At 32.3% G+C, this 27,557-nt stretch overlaps 1 protein-coding gene and 1 long non-coding RNA gene across 2 annotated transcripts; one reads left to right on the top strand and one right to left on the bottom strand.

The window, feature by feature from the left end:
• The first annotated feature begins 369 nt into the window (after positions 1-369).
• LOC134723653 (uncharacterized) lies at positions 370-3,467 on the top strand. The gene is made up of 3 exons (XR_010108142.1): positions 370-774; positions 3,004-3,090; positions 3,333-3,467. It is a non-coding gene; the product is annotated as an uncharacterized LOC134723653 (long non-coding RNA).
• Positions 3,468-11,751: 8,284 nt separating this feature from the next.
• LOC134722896 (microfibril-associated glycoprotein 4-like) lies at positions 11,752-16,105 on the bottom strand. The gene is made up of 5 exons (XM_063586529.1): positions 16,075-16,105; positions 14,444-14,592; positions 13,428-13,524; positions 12,841-13,005; positions 11,752-12,003 (listed from the first exon to the last, which is right to left on the bottom strand). The coding sequence occupies exons 1-5, from the start codon at positions 16,103-16,105 to the stop codon at positions 11,753-11,755; spliced, it is 693 nt and encodes a 230-aa protein (XP_063442599.1). The 3' UTR covers position 11,752.
• Positions 16,106-27,557: the final 11,452 nt, after the last annotated feature.

Below are 27,557 nucleotides of genomic sequence, written 5' to 3'. Positions count from 1 at the left end.
TTTTTATATAAACTGGATGCCCTATTTTTATAAAGATTAATTGACAAATGTAAATGAAAGGCAATCTTAAATTTACATTTTATGATTTGGTTCAGAAATAGCTGCATTTATATTTTCAGTTAGTCCAGTAAGGTTCTATTTCGCTACTGTAACTATATATTGATAGGCATTAGACGTAATTTTATACGTCATCAACTGATAAGATTGAATATCCCTTCGGTATCTTTCACTTCTCTTCAAAAATCTAATTTGTTTGTTATATATTAAATTTATTCATTGGTGAATCTATCACTGGAGTACAACTGATATCCGTAACTGCAGTTACGTATATCCCAAGATGGCAGACGATGTTTCAGGTAAATATTTCTTTTGTCGATTTTGCAATAAATATGCATCATTCTTCGGTATTTCGTGTCTTTTTTAACGTATTACTAAATTTGAAACGGGAATATTGACGTGTTTTGTCATAGTTAAGCCGCCTAAGAGAGAAATCAGCAATCCAAAAAAACGCGATGATAAGGGTAACTGATAAAAATTTATTGACGTTGATATGCGTAACTGGAAATATTGATATCCGTAACTGATTATTTTCTAAACAATTATCATTCTCGTTTGAAATTAAATAATAGTCTGTCGTTATCGCGATCGGTATCAGAAATGTTTCCAAAGTCTTTACAAACATTGTGAGAAAATATATTGACCATGTGACCAATTCTGTATTTTTATATAGCCAACAGCATGCCTAGTGAGTTTGAAGATGGATCTTTGGTTGTGGTAAGTATACAAATATTGCCGATTTATTTATATTCAAAATAGGTTCGGAAGTGTAAAATGTTTGATCATAAAATGAGGTGTTATAAATAACATGATACGGAAAGGGACATGTGTAAAATACGTACTGTTTCGTTATAATTGCCGAGAATTAAAGACTCTACATTTCCTATTCGCAACAGTTAGAAACAGTCAGAACTCAGAAATTATTGGTTTGAAAAATTGTTTTTCATGGTATGTTAAAAAGGGAATAAAATAAATCCATATATCATAAAAATGTAAAAGGAAGCTTTTTGAAAAGATAGAAATTGGCACATCATTGTCATATATAGATATTGGACAAAAGTGAGTTCCCTCTCCACAAATGTCCTATCATTTCACATGGAAATGATATTTTTCAAAAACAAATATTGCCAATTTGTTGCATGACTGATTTTGTTGAAAATACTTCAAGCTCTAGAAATGTGTAACGGTTAGTAATACTGTTCCAAGTTTGAACGCATTTTGACTTATGTTTTTTTTTTACATATTTGAAGTATTTTTTATAGTGAATTGCAATAATTTCTCCATGTTTTTAAATATTTGAAGGATGTGTCACTTATCTCTGTTCATGGTAAATATTTAAATATCGAAGCCACGATGAAACGAAAGGATATGGTTTAATATTAATGGAAATCCCGAATTCATTGAAAATAACGCATTTGGAAAGAATTTTATTCATCATTTGTTCAAAATAAGAAATAAATATATCTTCATGGCTTTTGATAAACAAACCATTCACTTAGAATTTGAAAACAGTTTTCTCTTAAGGATCGATCATTTTACTTGAAAGATGTTATATTATTTTACGGAAAATATTAACCCCAGTGTTGATGAGATTGGTACAAGGTTATTTTCGTGCAACGTATTTTGACATTTTTATTTCATGTGAAGCCGTGAAAAGGTTCGTTATTCACCGTGTTTCGTGAAATCCGTAAAAAGAGCAGTTCAAGCATTTTTAAATTTTCGTTCATCGTGAAATTGCAATTTTATTTCGCGTTTTACCGTGCACATATCCACTTGACGACCCCTCGTTAATGTAATTAAAGTTAAATGATCGATCTTCTTGAAGTTTATTGAACATTGCATGCTGTTAATTGATTTTGTGTTATTTAAATGAGTTATTTTAGGAAACAGTTCTAGATACATATATTTTATTATACAACCGTCGAGGATATTCTTGTATGAATTTATGTATTTAAAATTGTGTCAACATTTTTGTTAATGTCCAGTGGCAAGTTAAATCCATATTCAGAACGCTGAATGTGTTTTTGCAATAGTCGAAGAGGGGGCTTCGGTTGATTGTATAGGGATTCATTGGAGCAAGACTGGGGCGAACCCCCTCTTATGGCAGTCAGTGCCCTCCCCCTTTATGAAAATTGCTGAATCCGCAACTGTAAGGGCAATTATTCGGCCATCCTTATTACACACATTATCATTCTCCTTTAACAAAAAACTTTATCGTTTTTTGTGGTCAGTGTTACAAAAAATAAACTGAGATTTTTTCAAAAACTATTGAATTCAAACAGGGGAAGAATTAAAGGCCAGGGAGTCGCCCCCCCCCCCTCTCCCCTAAAAATGTGGTTGATTATATTTGGATTCAATGGATCGTGACTGGAGTGGGCCCACTCTTATGCCACTCAGTACCCCACCCCGTCCCTTTTATTTCTGGATCCGCAACTGAACAATTATTATTATAACGGCAATTATCCGACCATCCATATCACACACATTATCAAATTGACTCTCTTTATGCAAATTAAAAGGTAAGCTCTGCCCGGTCAGTTGATAAAATTTTGTATAAAAATTATTTATATAATTATACAAACATTTTTAATTATGTTGATTTAACTTTTTATTTCGTGGAGATTTTGTACTCAATTCATTTTTCTTAATTTTTGCTTTTTATATTCGATTGATGTTTTTTTTTATTTTAACATGTACTATACATATTTTTTTTGTTTTTGATTGGCAAACTTCGTTGGTAACTAAAGAAGCATTTACTTTTTATGGATAAGTTGTTTGTAGAACACGATTAATAGTTAAAGGGGCATAAATGTTAACCCTTGTCCGACCGTATGGAAATCAATATGAAACCCATTGGGGAATTTTATGTTCCATAGACAAACTTTCTAGTTTGGAATATATTTTAGAATTAAATATAACTAGTTTATAATCGCTCCTATATTTTAGAACAAAGTACTGCAGCTGTCGATGGGTCCATCCTGGTTTTGACAACACCACAGGCAAAAAGCACACCTAACTTGATAGATTCGTCAGGTATTGTAACTTTGGTGGTTATATGCACCTTTGTAAAGTTTGTAAATGAATGATTACCCCTCTTAGTTTATCTAATTTGCTTTGAATTCTTCTAGCCTTCACAAGTATAACTTTGCTGTATCCTAGAATGACACTATGCTCCCTTAATCAAGTATCACCACATGAACTACATGATTTGTGAAATGTATCATAGTTATCAATTTCTAAACAGAAAACATATAATCTTTCCTTTTATTTTACAGCTAAATATGTGTGTGACATCTGTGGTAAACATTACCGGTCCAAACAGGGGATGTTGGACCATATGAAGAGAGAGCATGGGACACCAAATTTCACCTGCACCCAGTGCCAAAAAAAATTTATATCCCGCACTTTGTTCCGGTCCCACCTACTTAACCATTCAAAGGTATTATTCAAGGAAAACAATATTTTATAGCACAATTTATCCCAAAGATAAGATACCTTGTAGGTCCTTAAATAAAATACCGGTCTCTAATATGAAAATGCATTAACAAAACAGAAAAGTTCGGCAAATATTTATTGACCAACTTAGTAAAACAATTGTAACAACCTTCATTTTGATGACATTGCATGAAGGAAACAAATACCTACGAAATAACCCAAAAGACGTATACTCTATGGGAAACGACTGAAAGAGTCAAATAACAAAAATACCAAGTTCCAAGGAAAATTCTAAATAGAAGGCCCTTTATCAAATGGCAAGCAACTCTCATATTTCTGACTTGGTACCGGCATTTTCTTATGTAGAAAATGGTCGATTAAACCTGGTTCAAAAGGTAGCTTAACCAATCACTTGTACGGCAGTCGCATAGTCGGAATAGACACTTCCAGGAACACACACACATAGTTTAGCAATTTTGTACAAATGTTAAAGAATGAACACTTATCATGAATATTCGTATATTGTGATTTCAGATCGACTTTAAAACGGCCATTTAACTAAGAAAATTTAACTTCTCAAACGCAATTAAATTCTTTCTTATTACCGCATATGTATGTTGCTTCCTTTATCTCTTCTATATTTCTTATTTCTGCTGCTATTCTCGCTTTTCTCTCTTGAAGTGCTGGTGGCGATTCAAAACCACACATATCTTCGTCGCCGAGTTTTCCAAGACCTACTGCTAACTTCTTTCCGTCAATAGACAACTTAACATCCTGGCCCTTGTGGGTGTTTGCATATGCATCCAGGGGTAGTTCCATGATTCCAGGGGTTTCTGTACCTGCAATGTATTTCGCAGACTCCCTTGCAAGGATTGTATCAGACGGCACAGCGAAATTAATCTTACAGTCTATGGGTCGACGAATTAATTCCCCATCTGTTCCTTGACTTTTATATCCTCTAAAAAAATTTATTCCTTTGCCTTTGAAAAGTTTTTTTTATTGTTAACCAAAAGTCAAGAGTTTCTTTACTGTACCTTACTCCAAACACAGTTGAGTTAGAATAAAATTTTCCGATGTCCAAAAGCAGATGAAAGGCAATATTTTCAAGTAGAGTTCCATTTGAAATGGCGGAGAGAACACTATAAAAATCTTCTAGTCTTCCAATCTTAGAAAGATTCTCTAAAACTTCTGGAAGCAGCTGAAAAAAATCACTGTTCGTCGTCTGTGACTCTGTTTCGTTCGTTACTTCTTCTCTTTGCTCTGATATTGATTCTTTTTGTTTTGATGGTCTTTTATAGCTTATCTTTTTCTGATGAATATCGATGTACGGTTTACATCCATCGTCTATCTTTCTTTTAATTTCTGAAATCTTAATGCCATAGTGGAGAGATCTGTATGCCTGACGTCCAGTGGATTCATCCAGCACTTTCAATCTGACACTAAAATTGCTAGGTCCAGCATGGTTTCTTATTGTATGTTCTAGAATATCCTGAGCAACTGAAGATGTTCTGTGACAGACGTAACACATAAATTCATCTGAAAAAAAAACATAAAAATTGCTTTTATGTCGTCCATTTTATGACAGTTTTATTTCCAAAAATTGATTTTCCGAACCATTTAATCGAGGATAATGAACAACGTAGAAACAACAAGCTTATAGATACAGTTACGGATATCCTTTTCTAAACGTTTATCACAGTTACGGTTATCCATTTTTTCAGTTACCCTTATCATCGCGTTTTTTTGGATTGCTGATTTCTGTCTCAAACGACAGAACTATGAAAAAAAACGGCAGTAGCTCCATTTCAAATTTAGTAATACGTTTAAAAAGACATAAAATACCAAAAAATGATGCATATTTATTGCAAAATCGACAAAAGAAATATTTACCTGAAACATCGTCTGCCATCTTGGGATATACGTAACTGCAGTTACGGATATCAGTTGTACTCCAGTGTCTATGAGAAAAATATTCAAAAACAGAAGCTTAAAATGTGTTTAAAAGGAGATGTAGGGAAAATAATTAATCGACAAAAAATAAATAAATCATAACTTGATAGAGACTTAAAAACTTTAAAAAAAAAAAGCAAGTATTCATTTATGTGTTGTCGTTCTATTCATTTTTTCTTTGTCTGATTAACTCTCTTTAAAACTCAAATTTCGTTGATGAAAACACGTCCTTATTTATTTTCATAGATGGTCAATTGAAGCGTAAACATAAATTTTGAACTGGAACGTAAAATTCAAGTCACATCGTATCTCAGTTTTAAACAATAGAAAACTGAGAAAAATTGCCGGTAGATTCAGACTTTTTATATAGCTTCCATCAGGAACGCTTAAAGCAGAACATACATTTTTTTGTAATTAAGCCAAGGATTTATATAAAATAAGTTTCGAAAAAGTTGCGGCGCTATATGACGACCAACCAAAAAGTACCTGAAAATTAATATGATATCATTTGATTTAAAAGCAAATTGTCACTTCGTCTTTTTATCTTCATTTACAAGTGATTGAAGGAGTACAAGGCTCTTTAATTAGTTCTTTTTTCATTCGGATTAAATTATTTTGTTAATTTTAAATATATGTGCACCTTCGGGCGTTTTACGCGCATGTTTTGTGGTGGTGTTGGCACCCTGCAGAATTTAACCTACATAAAATGTAAGCCATTATGAAAGTTTGCCCATCAGACAACAAAAGTTCCTGTCCACCCTTGTATATAAGAATTAAATAAATCGACCAAGTGTATTAGTAAGATGCTTTACATTTTCAGAATCTTCGATAAATCTAAATCAACATGTAGAGCGTATATCACCGATCAACGGTCGTATCCTTACTACGTACTTTATTTGGCCTTTTTAACTTTATTGGATTCGAGCGTCACTGATAAGTCTTTTTGTAGACGAAACGCGCGTCTGGCGTATACTAAATTTAGTCCAGCTATCTATGATGAGTTTATTTATTTGTCACTCATTATAAATATAGATCAACAAACCCAATTCGGTTCCTCTAAAACTGAATGACGTCGTACTTGATAGTGCCGTGCCGAATATTCGAAGTATCCGAGTTTGGGTCAAATAGGTTGAGCGAACATCACTGAATAATTGTTCGATAAGATAGAGCACGAAATATTCATTTTTTTTTATAATGCAGTCGATCTATTGAAGAAAGTTTTAATAACACTACAATCAGAGTTATATTCATTTGTGTTTCAATAAGACGTGTAAATCTTAAATCACAACATTGTATCATGATAGTATAAAAACAAGGTAAATGTGGTAAATAACTTGTAGTTTGAAAATTCATTCGTATTCGTGCATTTTAATAGTACAAACAAAACACATTGGCGACATTATGATATACAGATTATCCTTAAGACATGGAAGTTGTGTACAAAATAATATGTATACGTTAATGAATGGAAAATGGAGAAATACTGACTTGAATCAAGACTTAAAGAATACTTATACATTAATTTTGTACTTTACCGGACGTGAGACATCCAGATTTACAGACTAAACACGAAAAACAACAAAACGTTCAAAATGGCGTGCATTGATAGTTGGAAATCACTGAATGTTCTCAACAAATGTCTTTTAGTGTCAACTATAGTGGCAATATTTTCGCTTATCATGGGAGTGTCTACTAGAATTTTGAACCTGATTTTTATGTTCCTTCGGTAAATTTTAAAGCATTTGTGATGCAAATGATTGAAAATGATCATTACTATGGACTTTGGCAGTGGTGTATCGGAGGGAACGGTTGTATTGATTTAGGTTGGATATCCATGTTAATATCCAACACGGATTGGCATGCCTGGCCATATGCACTTAGTACACTCATAGGTAAGACTACTGTGTTGTACCATAAAAAAAATCGCCGGGTTTGCACAAACATAAAAGCCGTTGTTGATTTTCTCTTGTTAAAACTGTTTCTTATTTGCTTTCACGGGGCTATTTTACCGCGCCTTACTAAAAGATGTCATTCGTCCGAAGAGCTTTTCATGGTTTACTTTCATCAGAAACTCTTAAATCAAAATAATTTAAATTAATTTGAAAAGCTTTTCTCAACCTGGGGAAAATCACTATGTGAATATTTTGAACATGAAATTATATATTTTACAAAACGTATGTTATTGAAGAATAATGTGCTTTATGTCGAGTGGTTGCTGTCTCATTTTACTAATTCAATTTGAAATGACTATAAAATAGTTTTGATGAACACTTATACATAAAAATAGTATAACAAAAACAATTGTTTAATTTTTATTATATAGAAATACACATTTCATAAAAAAATCCAACAATTAGTGAGCAAAATCATTACCGGTGTTTTGATTTTGCGCCAATTTTCCTTTCATTTGCGCCAAAAAAAACTTTTATTTGCGCTAAAACCATATTCCAATTGCGCTTATATAACGGGTAAATACAGGTAAACAAAGGTATGAAACATAGAAGTTTTAAAAAAAGACTTATAATATAAACAATGACAGATTTAGACAAATTCCTTAGAAATCAGTCATCATAAAATGATAAAGTAATGTTAAAACCTTGATAAAACACAGTTCTGATATAAATCAACGTTATAACCCTAACAATAAAACACTTAGAAAGCACTATACACTGGAGTAAAATATTAAGACAGTTGTACAATATATTAAGGCTATAAGTCTGTTCTGGCACAAAATGTATAAGCGACGGTGCTGGTGTACTCATGTCTGGATATTCCCCTCTTACGTGCATACCATATTTATCTATAAGATCGTCAGTTGTTTTCTTTCTCCCATCGTCGAACTACAGCCGGTGCGTACATACATCTCATGTTGATGTACGTTGTAGCCTGAATCTTCTTAACCATGTCCACATAAATAAAATGTTTGAATGTTTTGAATACAATTGCTCATTAAAATTTGCACGGAATGACTCTAGTTTGATGAATATGAACTCACACAAATATTAAGTGGAACTATGTACTGTACCAAACAAATCGTTTAGAGCAAAGAATATTCCAGTTTTTCGTTAAATTTTACCTGTCTTACCTGAAAAATGGCGCAAATGAAGGTAGTTGTTTTTTGTTCGCAAATGAAATATTAATTGTGGCGCCACATAAATTCGCAAGGAGTATTTTTACCGAGAAAGTACACTCATAATTATATTATTTTTAGATTTCTGGATAGCAACAAGAGTGTTTGCCAAGGTTGGATTTGTTACTGGTGTCATTGTAACGCCAGTGATTATGTGGTTTCTTTGCAAAAGAACAGGGACTGGACGTTGCTCTCATGGTTTTATAGTGATTCGATGTTTCATAACAGGTGATCTTATATGATGTTTTATTAGTGTACACATTTTTTTTTAATTTAAAGAAAAACTTATCATCATTGATAGAGGCGCCTTTATGGCTGACAATGCGGTATCGGTTTTGTCATTGTTGGAAGCCGTACTGTGACCTAAATGTGTTATTCTCTATGAAATTTTGTCTCTGGTTGAGAGTTCTTTCTTTGGCAATCATACCACCTTCAGATAATCACTTGACATTTACATATCAAATGCCAGTATGTAATTTAAAATAGTCTGTAAACGGGCACTAGCTACGAGATATATAAAAAATAAGTTTTTGTTCAATCAAAAATAAAAATTATCGGTGAACATGAATTCGATAGCTTATGCCCTTTTAAGATCTTTAAACTTCAGACATTAAATGCAAAACGGTTAAAAAGTATAATTTCTTGCCATTAATATGTCGATATGGGGCGCAGTCTTACTTTCCAAATTGATTTTCCTCTAAGTTCAGTATTTTTGTGATTTTACTTTTCACTGAAAAACGAATGATGATGCACGATGTCTTTATACAAAAATATCGACGAGGATCAAATATATTTTGGGGTACTAAGACAGAAATCGTATGAAGTTTGCAAAATTTGCCATGAAAGGTTAAATATGTTATGTTAATTTTTTTTAACAGCAGATAATATTATCATGATTGCAATTTTGAATAGTTCAGATTATATAGTTTTTATTATTTATCAACAAATTTTTCAGGATTTGCAAAGGATCGAAACATATTTATCAATTTTTAAATGCGTCATGTTTGTTTTGTTTCACACCTGTTTGATATCATATCTTTTATTTCAGGGGGACTTACTTACGGTTTCTCTTGCGGTCTTTTATGCAGCAGTCAATGAATTAACCAGAAATGAAAATATCAAGATAAGTTTTTCTTTCGTCATGACCTGCATTGCGGCCATTTTATATATTTTCAATGGATTTATTGTAGTATTGGCCATATGTTCTGGGATTGGTTATATCGGAAGAAAAGGTACCAAATCAAATAAAGAAGAGGAGTTTATTACATGGTCAAATTGAAGATGTGATGTAATGTTTTAATGTCATATTGTTTATCATTCTTATGTGACTTTTTCCAAGAACATATTTCAAGAAATTTATGACAAGGATATAACATCAAGACCAAGTCATTATTTTTCATCCGGAGTTATTTCCCTTGGCAGAATAACATGTGTATTTGTCGATATATCTTACGGAAGCATTTTGTCGCTTTGCTGTTCTATTGCAAAATTTATAGCGAAGATTTTTTGCTTCTGGATGGTTAGCATCCAGAGGTTCATGTATAATGGCCAAAACTTGGCGTCTTTTATATGACAAATTTTCATTTGTTTTACAATTTTCCGAAAGATAAATTGATGGTCAAAACCAAACTTGGCAGCTGAAGGGTTATGGGTAAGATTTGTTTTATTGAACCAGTCGGATAAAAACCATGGATCCATAACAGGTATTGATTCATTGGGTTAATTGGCAAATTTTACTCCTATCAAACCATAAAATCAAATATTTACTGTCATGGCAAGTTGATGATGAAAGTGTTATTGGCGGAAATGATATTCTTTGTCAAAGAAAATTGCATTTTATTTTGTCTGAAACTAAGACGGCTGACAATCTGAAACAAATATCCAGAAATAAAATGCTAGCCATACAAAGTTTAATCCACCTTTTCTACATAGAAAAATGCCTATGAAAATCAGGAATATGTCAGTTGTTTTTCATTCGTTAGAAGTTTTTGAGCTTTTGACTCTGGCTTTTACAAAGGGCCCTCAATTTTGAGTTTCCCTTGGAGTTCGGTATTTTTGATATTTTACTTTTTGATATTGTGCACACTTCTGTAAATATTTTTTGTATCAGTAGTGCATTTCAAAACAAGGACGACGTCGACCACGTATGGACAATTGACGACAGCTACAAAGTGCATTTTTTTCACAAATAAGTCCATAATACTAAAGAACTAGTACAAACTTTCGTTAAGGGGCTAGCTAAGTACAGCTTCCGGTGCGGGATTTTCTTGCTGTGTTGAAGACCTGTTTGTGGCCTTCGGCTGTTTTCTGCTGTTTAGTCGCGTTGTTGTCTATTAGACAGATTCTCCATTTTCATTTCTCAATTGTATATGACAATGAGGATGACGAGTTTTGAGTTTGAATCCGGGATAATTCACATTCCCAAATGTCTCTGACAAGTTCCTTTTTTTTACTATTTAATTAAGATATGTGTGAAGTAAGATATAGTACTTTAACTTACATCTTGTAGTAGTTATATTTAAGTAGTCAGGTATTGATATATGTGAGCACTTTGAATTTTCAGAAACCTAAATATGTTACAAATCACATATTGTGTTACTTAGAAATCAAATTTATCTCTATAACATACATGTATGGTTAAAACATTATGAAAATTTCCATTCACATAACAAGGAAGGTTTGACAAAAGTTTATGTGTTCGATCATGAAGCGTGGACTTAAATAGTTTTTTTTCGATATCCGTGTTTTGTCGGCGTTATAAAATATGGCACAAGCTTTTTTATAAAACAAACTTATTTTTGTATAGAAAATCTCAAAATTGATATAAAAAAACACACTTCTGCCACATTAAAGAAACACTGCCTAAAAAAATGCTTCCTTTCATTCCAAACATTCCGCAACTAGATCAATATAAGCATCAATTTTATCAAATCTATTGTCTTCTTTTATTTTTTTCAAGTGATCGAATTTGCTGTTGTCTCCGATTATGAATGGAATTTTTGTGGATACTTGAGTATGAGATTGAGTTAAATAACGTGACCTAAAACTCCTGATGGTTTATACCATAGCACCCATTCATAATTTGTTTTTTTCACGACGGAGGGAAATACGTAAAATAGATAGATGAACAAGTGATATTTTTATTTAACATTTCAAGCGATTAAATGAAAGTCTGCTATGCTACTTCAATCTCCTTATCATCATAGCTGTGCTCCTAAGTGAGTAATAATGACTTTTCCAGCTTAGCCAGTTTACACCATTAGCATAGGAAGAATGTTTCCCGGACAGGTAAAGTCCATTCAGATCTGAAGCATGGCATGACTTGAACCACCACGCTCCTTTAAACATGGTTGCACAACTTCCAGAATAAACATCATTATCTTGATCTTTTGTCGAAAATTTTTGACCTTGCTGATCGGTAAAAGAATCTCCTGAAAACAAAAAGAATAAAAAAATGAGCGCGAATAACCAACTAGTATGAACATATTTTATTATTTTATTATAAGAAAAAAACGAAAAGTGAAAAGAAAAAAATATAATTTCTTTTTCCTGATTACAGTGTAGCACAAGTTTAGACCATTAAAATCGACTTCTTGTTCGTTATTGATACACGTTTTGAATTTTCTGTATACCAAAATATGATTTACAGCTTAACATTAAAGAAAATATATCTGCATATAAAAATAGTTCATTATATGTTTCTATTAGAAACCATGCATAAACCATTAAATGAAGTTTTTGCACATTTAATATAGAAATATTGTCTTTTTCGTGAAAATAAGTCTTATAAAGATTAAAGATCTTGGGGGATTAAACCTGGTTCTATAACGCTAACCCTCTCTCTTTAATAACAGTCTCTTCAATATATTCAGTTAGATTTTTGTTCTAAGTTTATCTGATCTAGTTGTAAATCTAAACAGATAAATAGCACGTTCTAGCGAATGCATTGCCATTTATAAAAAGATATTTTAGATGGTATTCCAGGAATTAATTTACTCCAATATTTAAACCAAGTCATTGATATCAAGGTCCTTCACATGCCTACTCGTCGTTTGCTATTCAAGGAGGGAAATGATAACACTTAATAGTTTAAAAAAATATATTTCTAATTTACCGCGTTTTCCGGTGCATTTACTACTAAAATCGGACTTACGAAAACGGACAAACATTGAATATTTTGTCACAAATTTTCTACTGAAATATGAATTCCATTTATTTTCTTGCAGTTTAAATACAAAATGTATCAAAAATTTGAGTCAGAAACATACCTGCATTTCCGCTATAAGCACCGATGATTAACTTGTATTTCGATTTCTCATCACCTACTTTTACTTTATCATACAAAGCATAACGGTTCTGATCGGAGAAATCTTCCATGGTTATCAACAGTTCATATTTCGCTTGTGATGTCAGAGTATGGAGTTTGTCGTTGCCTAAAATATAAAGGATTTAACATTCAAGTTTCTTTCTCAAATTCCTGACCTAAATTTTATTCGCGTTAGATATAGGCCACAGCAGAACAATTTATTGACGCATCAACAAACCTTGTAGCCTTTCCGATGGATTTTGCATTTCTCAAACACGTCTGCCAAGTTAATACCATAAGTGTTGCATCATGTCTATAGGAGAAAGATCCAGTGATAATGCTAGCCACATTAAAACGCGCATATGCTTTTGTTCACGAAAGTCCATACAAATACAAATAATTACACCTTTATTCGGTTGAAAAACACAGTTGGAACCACATTGTGGAAAAGGCAGAACAATAGGCCTAAGAATTTAATACATATATCTAAGCGCGTACAAGTTGCTGTATCTCACACGCATCAAATTTTAAGAAAAGAATAATTCATACCAAGCCAAAATTCTGTCTGCAGACTTCCAAATCCTCTTTTATAGTCTTTCCACCCTCTGTAAAAATCGACCCGACCATTATATCTCCTTTGAAACACCTAATAAACAAATAAAAACAATTAATCAGCGGAAATGTGCCTAAAAGAACTTACAGGAATAAAATTTGAAGTTTTTCTTCATTGTTTTTTTTCATTTTTTTGCTCATAATGTTCATTTGGTCCCTTTTAAAGGTATGTACATTTCCAAAACTCGCTATGTCCTATTTTTGTGATGTTAAAGGTATTGATAAAACAAATATTTTTCTTAATTAACTTGTAAACTATCAAGTATGGGAATTCGTTGCCAATAATCACCGAAAGCTTATGCTAAATTCATTCATAGAAATAAATCCAGATTATGCTTAGAATTTTGGCTGAGTAAAAAAACGGAACATTAAATTTCTTATTTATACGATAATGTTGTTTACAAAGCCCATACATTTATATATGTTACATGTAATATGAATGATCATTTGAAAAAAAATCTTACATGATAAACATTTGAAGCCAAATATGCATCATAGAGAAATAAAAACAACAGTAGTATACTGCTGTTCAAAAGTCATAAATCGATTGAGGGAAAACAAATCCGGATTACAAACTAAAACAGAGGGGAACAAGAGTAAAATAAAGGAAACAAACGCCAACAAACATAAAACTGAACTATTTGAAAACAACAAACTTCGGTTTTCATGCTTATATTGATTGCAAAATTGAGCATTAATCGTATGATACATGTTTACTGTTCCTATAAATAAAGGCAACAGAAGTATACTCTGCTCAAAACTCATAAATCCATGGACAAAAAACTAAATCGGGGTAACAAACCAAAACTGAGGGAAACGCATTAAATATAAGAGGAGAACAACGACACAACACTGAAATGTAACACAAACAGAAACGGACCAAGCATCAGAAAAAATCCCACGAGAATAACAAATATAACATCAAAACCAAATATATATGTTTTACGTCGTACCGTCCATCCGCCATTCACACTCTCTGTTGACATATCACAGTATACGTCAAATCCATCAGCAGAGCCTTTTGGGTAAATTTTAAAGACACCACTCTTTTGTTTGATATCTATGTCTGTACAATCCCTCGGAAGGTTTTTATAAAAATCATCTAAAATATAAATTGAGTTATCACTTTAAATATTGTTATTAAATAATTAAATATCTTAGGCCGTGTTCACATTGACCTAAACCCGGTGGTGTGTTAGTGTATCTCACACGTAAACTAAACACAATGACGTTCCCATTAATAAAACTCAATCTTTACATGTAGTTTAAATCATGTTTTGGCTGCATGCAGTCGATAGTCAATGTAGGCCTTGTGTAGGTTGAGTGTTCACCAAACTAGGCATTAACACATTATTTTTACCATGTATATTTAAAAAGGAAATGATTTTTGAATACAATTGATATTCATAACCATAATCAATAAATAGACAGGAATATTTTTCAAAGCTTGATATATTTATTTTTTTATAAAAAAAACTACGTAGCTTTATTAACCCCTAATCAAGACTCAAAGCATCATCCCATAATTCTTTTGCAAAAGTCTTCCCTAATCGACTGGATTTACATAGAAATATTTGCCACTGGTCTTTACTTAAACAACGATTCACTCATTACTAAAATAAAATGTATGAGGTCAATTATATTGTTTGTCTAGTATCTCAAATCCGTTAAAATACACTAAGAAATACAAAACATATTCCCCCCCGCCATTTGCCAAATACTCCTTTGAGAAGAAATACCATTTGAAACAAACAGGAAAGATAGAAATGTAGTGATTCTTTACATCAATCCTTTTTCTTTGTCTTTAATCACTTTGCTGCAGCCAACGTTTTCTAATGCGTAATCGAAACATCTTCATACTAATGGAATCATCATAATGATTTTACAAAGGAGCAACCACTGAACTTCAAAGGGCAAAAGGGGGGTTATGTTTTTTTTCTGAATCAGAATCTTTTTCGCGAGAACGTTTTTATTCAGTTCATTTTTCAATGCTAGCAATCACATAATTTTTATTCAACATTTAACACTATAATGTATTGGGAAACTCTGGATTCAGATTTTATTTATCCTCCGTATGACTAGAATTATTTATTTTATCAAAATTGGGGATCAGAATTTTTTTAAGGAAAAATCCATTCCCTCCCACCTCTTTTTTGAAGTCAAATGGTCGTCCCCTAACTGCTAGAAAAGTTGTCTGAAAAAATTGCATTCGGTTCTATGTAATGAACATTTAATTGACATATGGCTGATATAGTTTACAAGTGTGAACAAATCTTATGTACAGGTAATTAAACAAGGTGTATAGATGTAAACAAATTTAATGTGAAACCAGTATGTATTACATTAAACTAAGGCTGTGTTCACATTGACATAATCACGGTGTTGTGTAAGTGTAACTCACACATAAACTAAACATAATTACGTTCCCATAGTAGATAAATTCAAAGTTTACATATAGTTTAAATCATGTTTTGTCTACATGCAGTCGATAGTTGATGAAGGCCTTGTGTAGGTTCAGTGTACACAAAACTAGGTATTCAGAACTTTAATGTTCTCATGTATATTTAAAAAAAGAACATATTACCCCATTGTTCTATTTTAGTAATGGTGGTCATCTTAGTTCATGGGCGGGAATATCTTATATTTTTAAGATAGATACCCTAAGGAAGTTTTGGACCAAGTTTTTTTTTGGCTCGGCAGTTTCAGGGGAGAAGTTTTTTTGTAAAATTTAACGGACGACGGTCGCCAAGTGATGAGAAAAGCTCCCTTGGCCCTTTTTGGCCAGGCGAGTTAACAAAAAGAAACAAATTGGGTTTATTTGAAAAGACACGTTTCTATACAGTAAGTCAACAAGACTATAATCATAAGATTTACATGTATAGCTTACGTAAAAAAAAATTCAGTTCTTGAAATATTAAAATATTTATAAATGTTAATATAAAGCTGAACTTAACAACAAGAGGCTCCAAGGAACCTGTGTTGCTCGCCCGATATTTTTGTTTCAAATTTATGCATGAAATAATGCAACTTTTATACTTTTGGTTTGGTTTCAAGGATATAAGCCAACAAATGCATTTTTAGTTTAGCCCTGTCGACCATACTGCTTGGCAACCGGGAACATCGGACACATGTTTATAACTTTATACCCCTGATATGATTGTGTCTAAATTTGGTTTAACTTGTCTAAGAAGTTTCAGAGAAAAGGATTTTTGTGTAGATTACAAAAATTTAAGAATAATTGTAAATAAATGACTATAAAGGGCAATAACTCCTTAAGGAATCAACTAAAAGTCATTTTGACTTATTTGTAGATCATACTTTGCTGATCATTATTGCTGTTTTTAGTTTATGTATATCTATAATAATATTCAAGATAATAATCAAAAACTGCAGGGCAGATAGATCTCAACCTGATCAACATTTTGTCCACAGATTTACTCTTTTGCTTTAGTTTCAGGGATATAAGCCAAAAAACTGCATGTTCTATGTTTAGCCACCGCGGCCATGTTGGAAGGGAGGCGGGTTCGCCGGACGCATTTTTTAAACTAGTTTCCCCAACAACTATTGTGGCTAAGTTTGGATAAATTTGACCCAGTAGTTTCAGAGGAGAAGATCTAAAAAAAGTTAACGACGAACGCCAAGTGATGAGAAAAACTCACCTGGCTAAAAAGGAAACACAAGAAATGAGGAATGAAACAATAATTTAGAGTCCAAATTATGGATGTAAGCATCTAAAAGTTGACGTACCGACTTAAAAAATAAACTAAACCATACCGCTATATAGGCCCTGACATGATCAAACGAGAAACAGTTTAAAAAGGCAAATTTAAGCCCGATTAAAAAAAAGAAATAATGAACGTAAGCCAATATGATATCAACCAACGGCACTATCTTAATTACAGGCTCCATAACGACTCATAGTTCGTAATAAACCACCAATATGAAAATAAAAAAGTAGTTGAGGGTAAACTCGAAGCACGCTTTGCTTTGTAATAAAGGAGATGGTAAAAAAAAGTAATTTTCTAGTCCATTTAAAATCAAAAGTTATCATGATAAATTTTCGCAAATGTATTCCAGATATTATATCAGGATATAAGTTTTCTCCTGAAATACCTTTTACTCCCCTATACATAGTCAACCCTGACCTATGAGTCTGTCCGGAGTTCGGAGCCGTTAATATCATAGTCAGTGGTATGCAAAATGCAGTACTGAATGACACATTATATTTGCTTAGTATGAGGAGTTGTTCAGGTTAGGTTAGGCTTTTAAAAGGCATCGTTTGAATTTTGTTTATTTGAAGACGATTAGTAGTTAGTATTTAAACTAATATATATGTCGTGTACAAGTTGCGATTTTGTACAGGTTATAACATGTACAAAGATATTGTACATGTTATAACTTGTATAATGCAAAAATACAAGTTATAACATGTACAAAAGTACCTCATACATGTTATAACCTGTACAAAATATTGCTTAAAAATGGTTTTAACTTGTACAAAATCGAAAAATAAGGATATTTTTCTATTATTGCAACAGATGATATTGACCTCAACAACATTTTCATAACTTTTTTATTATTCCTTCATGTAAGTGTGTTTTGTCCTTTTTTGATACAGTTAATGTCCAGGGGTCGGTATAACGAAGCATTCCTAAGACCTGTCATAAGATATATCAATGGACATATCTTTATTTGATGAATTATAATTCTGAGTGTCCACTTTGTAGTAAAATACTTTCATTCTAGTTGACACTAAAGGACATAAGAGGATAGCCAGAATAGATGTGTCTACAAATAAAATTGGGAATTGAAACGGGGTATGTGTCTAAAAGACAACAACCCGCCTATGGAGCAGACAACATCCAAAGGCCACAAATACATGCTTTCAAAGTAGAGGATATATATTAAAGATCAAAATGACATTCCCCTCTTGCAATGATCTTATAGTTTATAAACAAAAAATGAGTTATAAATTTTCATAAGTCATGCTAAAGGCCAAAAATGTTGAAGAGTAGATCTAAAGATATTGATAATGAAGCGTGGTCCGTTGAAAACTATTTCAACTATCTCTTGCTTTTACAGTGTAAGCATATTAGACATTATTTAATCGTTGCATGCTATAAAAACGAGAGAGAGGAGTATTTCCCAAAATTATTAGGAATCGTTCTTAAATTTTTTGCAAGAATTTAGTTACTAGTATGTAATTGTCATTGAGGAATGCAAGCTTTTAGTAAATAGTTTCACACTTATTTAAGCAATAATGGACTGCATAAAACATACAATCACACGAAAACACATTTTGCCAACATAAGTCATGAAACATATATTTCTGAAATTTTTTAATCGTTGTCCTCTACATAAAAAGACACATTCTGGCCTATGGTTTTTGTTTCTGTATGCATTGATGAATTTAAATGTATATTTTACTTCATTAAGATTTATTTAAAATTTTGTACAAGTTAAAACCATTTTTAAGCAATATTTTGTACAGGTTATAACATGTATGAGGTACTTTTGTACATGTTATAACTTGTATTTTTGCATTATACAAGTTATAACATGTACAATATTTTTTTTACATGTTATAACCTGTACACAATCGGAACTTGTACACGACATATACATCGGCAATGGTAAGCAAAACAAAAAAGAAATATCCCCCTCCCAAGACAATATCTTTTGACTTTATACCTTGAAATTTTGTCTCCTTGTTTATTAATCAGTCTGGTGAACTTTCTCTGTGTGAGCCCCACGAACCAGGGAATGCATGCGCATTTAAAGATTTTTTTCTTCTGCTTTATAATAATAAAATGTTCATCTTTTTATGAAGCAAGAATTAAACAATCTGATTTGTTAACTACCCGATCGTAAATAAACCCCTGGGCTATTTTGTCTATTAACAACCGGGTAGAAGACTTTGCGACAATTCCAATTCACATCCAACCTAAATAGGGCATTTTAATTGTATATTACCAAATATCCCAAAAATGAAAACAAATCTAAACTCGCAGCAGCATCGATGTTGTAAAATTGAGAGGAAGTTCTTCATAAACAAAATTCTATTTTTCACCCGGTATTAAACTGAAAATAAAAAAAATACTTCATAAGACACGCATTCATTATCAGGGTGTTATTAGGGAAGTACGGAAGTTTCTATCGGGGTTAGTGGTGAGGTGTGTTCAATTTTATACACCAGTTTTAACTTCCATACACCCTGGTACATGTAACAAAAACAAAATAAGTATGTGTGCACCGCTGATTGCCTAAAGATAACAAATATTATTATTTTGCATTTACAATAACTTTTACGGATTTTTGTTTTTCTACGTTTCAGGCTCGTAATTCATAGCATTTTGTTTACAAACAACACGTGTTATACACTTTCATTTTCAAGAATCAAATATTGATTTATATCAAGGTAAGTTTCAAGCAAAAAAACGATAAGTATACCACTGTTGATCCAAAAAATGCAGAACTATCAATTATTGTGTATTGCCTAACGTCCAGTGTCAAATATCTCATGCATGTTCTGGACCAAATATATATAAAATTGAGAATGGAGATGGGGTATGAAAACTCATACCGTATAGTCGGTTAAAAAAGAAAAATATGAAACAATTTAATCGAGAAAACGAACGGCCTAATTTCTTACAAAACAATATACGATAAAAAAATTATTATTGACATGAACCAACGACAATCACTGAACATCACAACCCTTTCTTGGGACAAGCGCATACAGAATATTGCTGGGTTAAACATGTGCATGAGCGCTCAACTCTTCTTCTAACCCGGACCAGTGGTGTAACAGTACACCACCAGAACAACTATTAATATATGGGTGATTTTGTTTTATCCTTATCAGTATACTGTTCAAAATGTAATTTCAGAAGACTAAAAACTAAAAAACCTCCCGATGTAGAAATTCATAAAAATTGTGATGGTGTAACTGTTCGACATGCTAAATCATGGTTACCCTATGAAGGATATTAAGATCAAGCAGGGTTACTTAACACGGAAAATGTATTCACTGTTATTGTTCACGATTATTTTTATAAGATTTTGCTTTTTATCTTTTAACTATGATAGAAAGAACTGCAAATAATTCAAAACCAGTGAAACTAAAGAAACCAAATAGTTGCCTTATAATTGTGTACATCTCAGACCCGAATATTCGTAAATAGCTCACATTTACATATCTCTGTTGCAACAATTAGTCATATCACTAATATCTTTAAAATATCAGATTATAATAAAACACAGGATTTTCAGCAAAATTTTAAACGTAAATTCAGACTGCTTCTGCCCATCAAAACAGAATAAAAATAAAAATAAAAATTGCACCTAAGAAAGGTACAGTTTATGTGACTAGTACTCATTAATGAAACATATTATGATCCTAGAACCTTTGATAACTACAAAAATGTATTTTCACCACTGGGTCGATGACGCTGATGGTGGACGTTTCGCCCCAAGGGTATCACTAGCCCAGTAGTCGGCACTAAGGTGACATGAATATCATTTATAAAGTCATTTTTATGAATTGTCGGTTTACAAAAATATGAATTTTACGAAATACTAAGAATTTTCTTATCCCAGGTTTAGAATACCTTATCCGTATTTAGCACAAGGTTTTTGAATTTGGGTCCTCAGTCCTCAATGCTCTTCAACTATCAAATTGTACATGTTTGGCTTTATAACTATTTTGATCTGAGCGTCACTAATGAGTCATATATGTAGACGAAACGTGCGTCTGGCGAATTAAATTATAAGCCTGGTACCCTTGATAACTATTATGTCACAACTTTGAGATTATTTGTGAAAAATGAATAAAAGAGGGACGAAAGATACCAGAGGGATATTAAACTAATAATACATATGATCTTTATTATGAATCTGATGTGTCAACTCTCAGGTCGCAAGTGGCCGAATTTTTAAACAGAGATTTAACAACGTAAATTAAGAAAAGACTTGAAGGATAAAGGACATATGGCATCTAATAGTTCCAAATGGTGAAGTGTAAAACCATCACTTCGTAAATTTTACAGATAGTAGAATGTAATGGAACAACCGTTTTACAAATGACATCGGATATGTTCCTTACGTCTAAGCTACAATCCTCGTTCCCTTCATGACTGTGAACTACAGAATTAAATTATTTACCGGTTTAGGATAACATGAGCAACACGACGGGTGCCACATGTGGAGCAGGATCTGCTTACCCTTAAGCTTTAGGAGCACCTGGGATCAACCCTAGTTGTTGGTGGGGTTCTTGTTGCTTATTCTTTAGTTTTCTATATCGTATCATGTGTAATTTTGTTTGTTAGATTGTCCTTTTCATTTTTGGCCATGGCGTTGTCAGTTTATTTTCGATTTACTAGTATGAGTTTAACTGTCTCTCTGGTATCTTTCGTCCCTCTTTTCTAATAAGGAGTTCGTACATGTATGTAATATACGAGTTTTCAAGATATATCACACCCTTCATAATATGTATTAATAACGCCAGCCTTGCGGTAGGGCACCGTCAGTTGATGTTTTTTTCGCCGCCACCAGATTATATCGCCACTCATTTCTAGCTGTCTGCAAACAATGAAAACAATATTTGCTATTCAAATTGTATGCCCTTTTTCTAGTATACTTACTATTCCGCTTTAAATGTGCGTTAACGCTGGTTAAATAAATCCCACATATTACAAGGAAAAAAATCTCAATTGTTTTCATGTTTCCTGTCCGTGGTAAATCTTGAACATAACATATAGAAGTATTAAAAATAGTAGTTTTAAGCTAAATATTAATCACATTATTGCGTGCTCAAATTGATACTGAAACATGTATATTGATTATTTATATAACACTATCCATATGTGCAGGTATTGCCTTACAAATTTGGTAGTCAAGTAACATTGCCACGAGTTTAACATATACTGGCATTGGTAAAATATATTTCCATACATTATTCACCATTTTCTACATTTGAAAATGCCTGTACCAAGTCAGGAATATGAAAGTTCTTGTCCAATCGTTTTTGATGCTTTTTGTTATTTGATTTTGCCATTTGATTATGGACTTTTCGAATTGATTTTCCTCTAAGTTCAGTATTTTTGTGATTTTACTTTTATACATCTAAAATATAAGAAACAGTTTTAACTCATATATTAATAAAAATGATGACATCAATTCGCGCGATTGAAAGGAGAACCTTTTTATGTTAAGCATGTTTTCTTAACGGACACTTTTGGTCGTTACAGCAAATATAAAAATTGCTTTTGTGAATAAACATGTTTGTGTTAATATGTATTTTGCTTAATTAAAGATATTTCAATTGATAATTTATAGTGTGTCTCGCTATAACGGTGATGTTACACTGTTTCAGGTAAGGATGAAGGTTGATACCTATTGGAACGTTTATAGCCGCTGCATTTATGTAAACCTGTTTGAATAAGATATAGGAAGATGTGGTATAAGTGCAAATGAGACAACTCTCCATCCAAGTCACAATTTATACAAGTTAGCCATTATAGGTCAAGGTACGGTCTTCAACACAGAGCATTGGCTCATACCGAACAGCAAAGTATTAAGGGCCCCAAAAATTATTAGTGTACAACCATTCAATCGGGAAAAACAACAGTCTAACTAATCCTTTTAAAAAACGAAAAACGAGAAAAGCTGACTCATCCGTCATCATTGACGAACACATAATTCATTTGAAAAGGTCTTCCCGAATCGACTGGACGTACACACTGACATTAATATTTGCCACTTGAAACAAACAGAAAAGAGAGAATGTAGTGATCCAGAACATCGCAATTATATCCCTTCGTCCGGTCTGTCCGCAAGCGTAAGCAAGCTGATGCAGCTTACGTTTTTAATGTGAAATCGAGACATCTTTAAACTACTTTACTTAAAAAAAATGAGGGAGGGAGGGGGGGGGGGGTGGTTCTCTCGCGAAAGTTTATATTTAATTATTTTTTCATTTGTACCAATTCAATTCAATATTTGACACTATAATATGGATTCAGAATATTTGTTCATTCTAATCATCTGTATGACCCGATGTTTTTTAATCAAATAGTGGTAAAATCACCCCCCTTTTTTAAAGTCAAATGGTCGTTCCCTAAATGGTAGAAAAGTTGTTCGAAAATTTGAATTCTGCTCTACGTAATGAACATTTAAATGACATAAAGTTTTGGTGTGAACACAACCTCACACGTAAACTAAACACACTTACGTTCCCATTGATAACACTCAATGTTTACATGTAGTTTAAATCATGTTTTGTCTACATGCAGTCGATAGTCATTGTAGGCCTTGTGTAGGTTAAAGTCATAAGAAACCTCAAGTCAAAAAAAAATAATGCATATGTTTTTTATAACTCAATGGATAGTTTTCATTATAAAACTTATGTACATATACTTTTTTCTGAAGAAAATTCTTTAATTTATTCATAATTAGAAGAAGTTTACTTTATTTGAATTGCTTCCTTCCAGCAAGCAATTCCCCCGACATATTTTCCGTATGCAAGGTGACCACAGTGTGAACCATCTCGTAAAAATCCGGTGACCACAATACGCATGGATGTCCTTAAAATAAACTATTATCTGTATTTACATGTTAAACACGTGCTCAATTTCCATTCTTTTTGGTTTATTTTTCGTCAATTGTTGACAAACATGTGACAATCGTTAAACTTCGGCTTCAAAATACGAACTTTAATTACCTGCCATATTTTCACAACAACACTGACCGATTGAAAAAAAAATTGACGGTTATACGAAATTTACACGAAGAAAATGATAAATTCGAGTACAGAAGACTAAGTTTATGATGTTTGTATGCGTTGGTTCAAGAATTGGAAGAACATTATTTTTCACCGGTCACTCGTTTCTTATGACTTTAAGTGTACACAAAACTAGGCATTAAGAATATTCATTTTGCCATGTATATTTAAGAAAGAAACTATTTTTGAATAAAATTGATATTCATAACAATTATTAATAACTTTCTTTAGTAGTAATCTTTCTATAAATATTTGTCTAAAATTGATATATTTATTTGTTATAAAAAAAACTGTACGTAGTCTTATTAACCTCTTATTAAAACTCAAAGCATCATCATTGCCGAACACATAATTCATTTGAAAAGGTCTTCCCGAATCGACTGGACGTACACAGAAATATTTGCCACTGGTCTTACTCAACAACGATTCTCTAATTAATGCATTACTTAAAAAATGTGTGAGGTAAATTTTATTGTTTGTCTAGTATCACAGATCCGTTAAAATACACTTTGAAATAAAAAAAACAACAAAAAAACATAACTCCCTACCTTTGCCAAATATTCATTGGAGAAGAAATAACATTTGAATCAAACAGAAAAGATAGAAATGTAGTGATCCTTGACATCTCAATCCTTTCGCTTCTTATTTACGCACTCTGTTGCAGCCAGCGTTTTCTAATGCGTAAAGGAGACATCTTTAGTATCTTTAAACTACTGCAAATCATAAAATTGGCTTTCATAAAGGAGCAAAATATACTTAACTTCAAAAAGGGGGATGGTATGGTGTTTTTTTTCTGAGTCAGATTTTTTTGCGGGAACGTTTTTATTCCGCTTTTTTCGATGCTAGCAATCAATTGTGGATCAGAATATAATTCCATTACCACCCTTTTTTTTAAAGTCAAATTGTCGTTCCCTTACGTAAATAAAAGTTGTCAGAAAAGTGTGCATTCGGTTCCACGTAGTTAACATTTATATGACATATAGTTTACAAGTGTGAACAAATTTTATGTACAGGTAATTAAACAAGGTGTAAAGATGTGAACAAATTTAATGTGGCACCAGTGCACTTTACACTTACCTAATTGTAAACATGTTTACTGTACTTGACCTTTGGTGTGAACACGGCCTAAGTCTGAAATCTGATCTTTAAGGTTGTCGCGTGTTGATTTTGTTTATACATATTTCTCCTTGAGACCCTTATCATATTCCCAATTTTATAGTGTTTTGAGTTGCTGAACCGTTTTTTTGTGTTTTTAATGTTTCATGAACTCATGGTGTGTTTCGTTCTTGGCGTTTGTTTTTGGTCAAAAACAAGGTGATGTAGTTAATTTAATTAATCTGATGATAAATTGACAAGAAAACTAAAGAGGTCATTATACAACTTTTTAGAAATAAACAAACACCTGACACTTTGTTTGCTAATCGAATGTGTAAATACATGTTACTGTGATTGTCCTGCTGAATGGCTTTGTTCTATCAGTTGTATATTTGTTCAAGTGTGTCTCTCTCAGCATTGTTTTTTAAAATTTTTATTAGTTGGTCGCTTTGCACATGTCTTCTCTTTTCTGATGAAAGGCATTACGTCTGGCTGAATAAGGAATGAAACATATCGTTAATCAGTATAAAGACAATGCAATTCAATTAGATTTCAACTCGTAGAGAAACCAATAATGGACTTAAGTCTGCCAATTGATATTTTATCGTATGTTTTTATATGTTGTGATGTTATGCTATTGTTTCAGAAAAAGGGAGAAGGTTTGGGCCCATTAAAACGTTTAATCCCGCTGCAAATGTTTGCACTTGTCCTAAGTCAGGAATCTGATGTACAGTAGTTGTCGTTTGTTTATGTAATATATTCGTGTTTCTCGTTTCTCGTTTTGTTTATATAGATTAGACCGTTGGTTTTCCCGTTTGAATGGTTTTACACTAGTAATTTTGGGGCCCTTTATAGCTTGTTGTTCGATGTGAGCCAAGGCTCCGTGTTGAAGGCCGTACTTTAACCTATAATGGTTTAATTTTTAAATTGTTATTTGGATGGAGAGTTGTCTCATTGGCACTCACACCACATCTTCCTATATCTATTGTTTAAATAAATATGAGTATGACATACATAAAATCTAGATTTACCGAGGAAACGATTTCTACGTGGTTTTCATTAAATAATTTCTTTAATATTGTTAAAGTTATGCGTTTTATTCATGTTGACTCATTTGTAAACATTGTTTTTTCTGATTTCATTAGCAATTCAAAGTGTCTTAAGAATTGATCGACAATTAAGATTATCGGACTTATTTTTTATGGTATTTATAGATCTATCTTAATTTCAAGATTTAAGTAAAATAATTTCAGGATCATTAAATGCAATCAAAACGACAAGATTGACATTACTAATACCAATTGACAATAAGATGAATAATGACAAACTATATGTCAGTCTGATCCATTTCATTTTGTCAATGAGGTCACTTGTAATAATCGAAATGCTTACCAATTTTTAGCGACTTATTTCACCCAATTGTTTTATAATGTGTTTACATTGCTCATTCTATAGTTACTTCCTCGAAGTAGAAACGTAGTAATGATCAATTGGAATCATCTTTTTAACATCCACCAAAGGCAGGATATTGTTCGATTTATCAAGGACTCGGTCCGCTGATCAGCGTCTGTATGAATCTACTTCTTTTTGTTAAAATAAGACAACACTGAAATAACTTAATTTGATGCATTGGCTGTATGAAAATAAGAGATATATAGTTAACCATTATAAACACTATATGATGTAATGATAAGAACTAAAACAGTTTCGCATATATTGATTTTACACTGAATAGCATGTCGAATAAAAAGCTACCTTTAACTCAGTAAAGCTTTTTTGGTAAGTTATCTTATTCGTAGATCTTTGATTGTTGATCATGTTGAAGATATATTTATCTTATTGAAATGATAACACACTTTAGGAAAATTAAAAAAAATAGTGGGTTGGAAGCGCTTTTCTCGATATACCTTTTTTCAGGACTGCTCACACCTTTAAAATCTCGAGATGTAAAAATGCGTATTAAAGGGGCTGTACTTGATGGACATCAACCCAAGTTTTGTATTTATTTTTAACTTGATCTCGCCCTGAACATGCATAAAATGTTTGGCACTGGGTGTTTAGCAACCAACAATCAATCAATAATAAGTGTTTGGTATGACTATAAATTTTAACTTCAGTTATTCAATGAACAACACCGTTATTCATTTGTAACAAATATTTCCGTATTCCATTAGTGTATACCTAGCAACATTTTT

This window comes from Mytilus trossulus, chromosome 6 (genome assembly GCF_036588685.1).
Source record: "Mytilus trossulus isolate FHL-02 chromosome 6, PNRI_Mtr1.1.1.hap1, whole genome shotgun sequence".
Lineage (NCBI taxonomy): Eukaryota > Metazoa > Mollusca > Bivalvia > Mytilida > Mytilidae > Mytilus > Mytilus trossulus.
The sequence above is the reverse complement of the archived record's forward strand: the minus strand, read 5'-3'. Positions and strand labels throughout refer to the sequence as shown.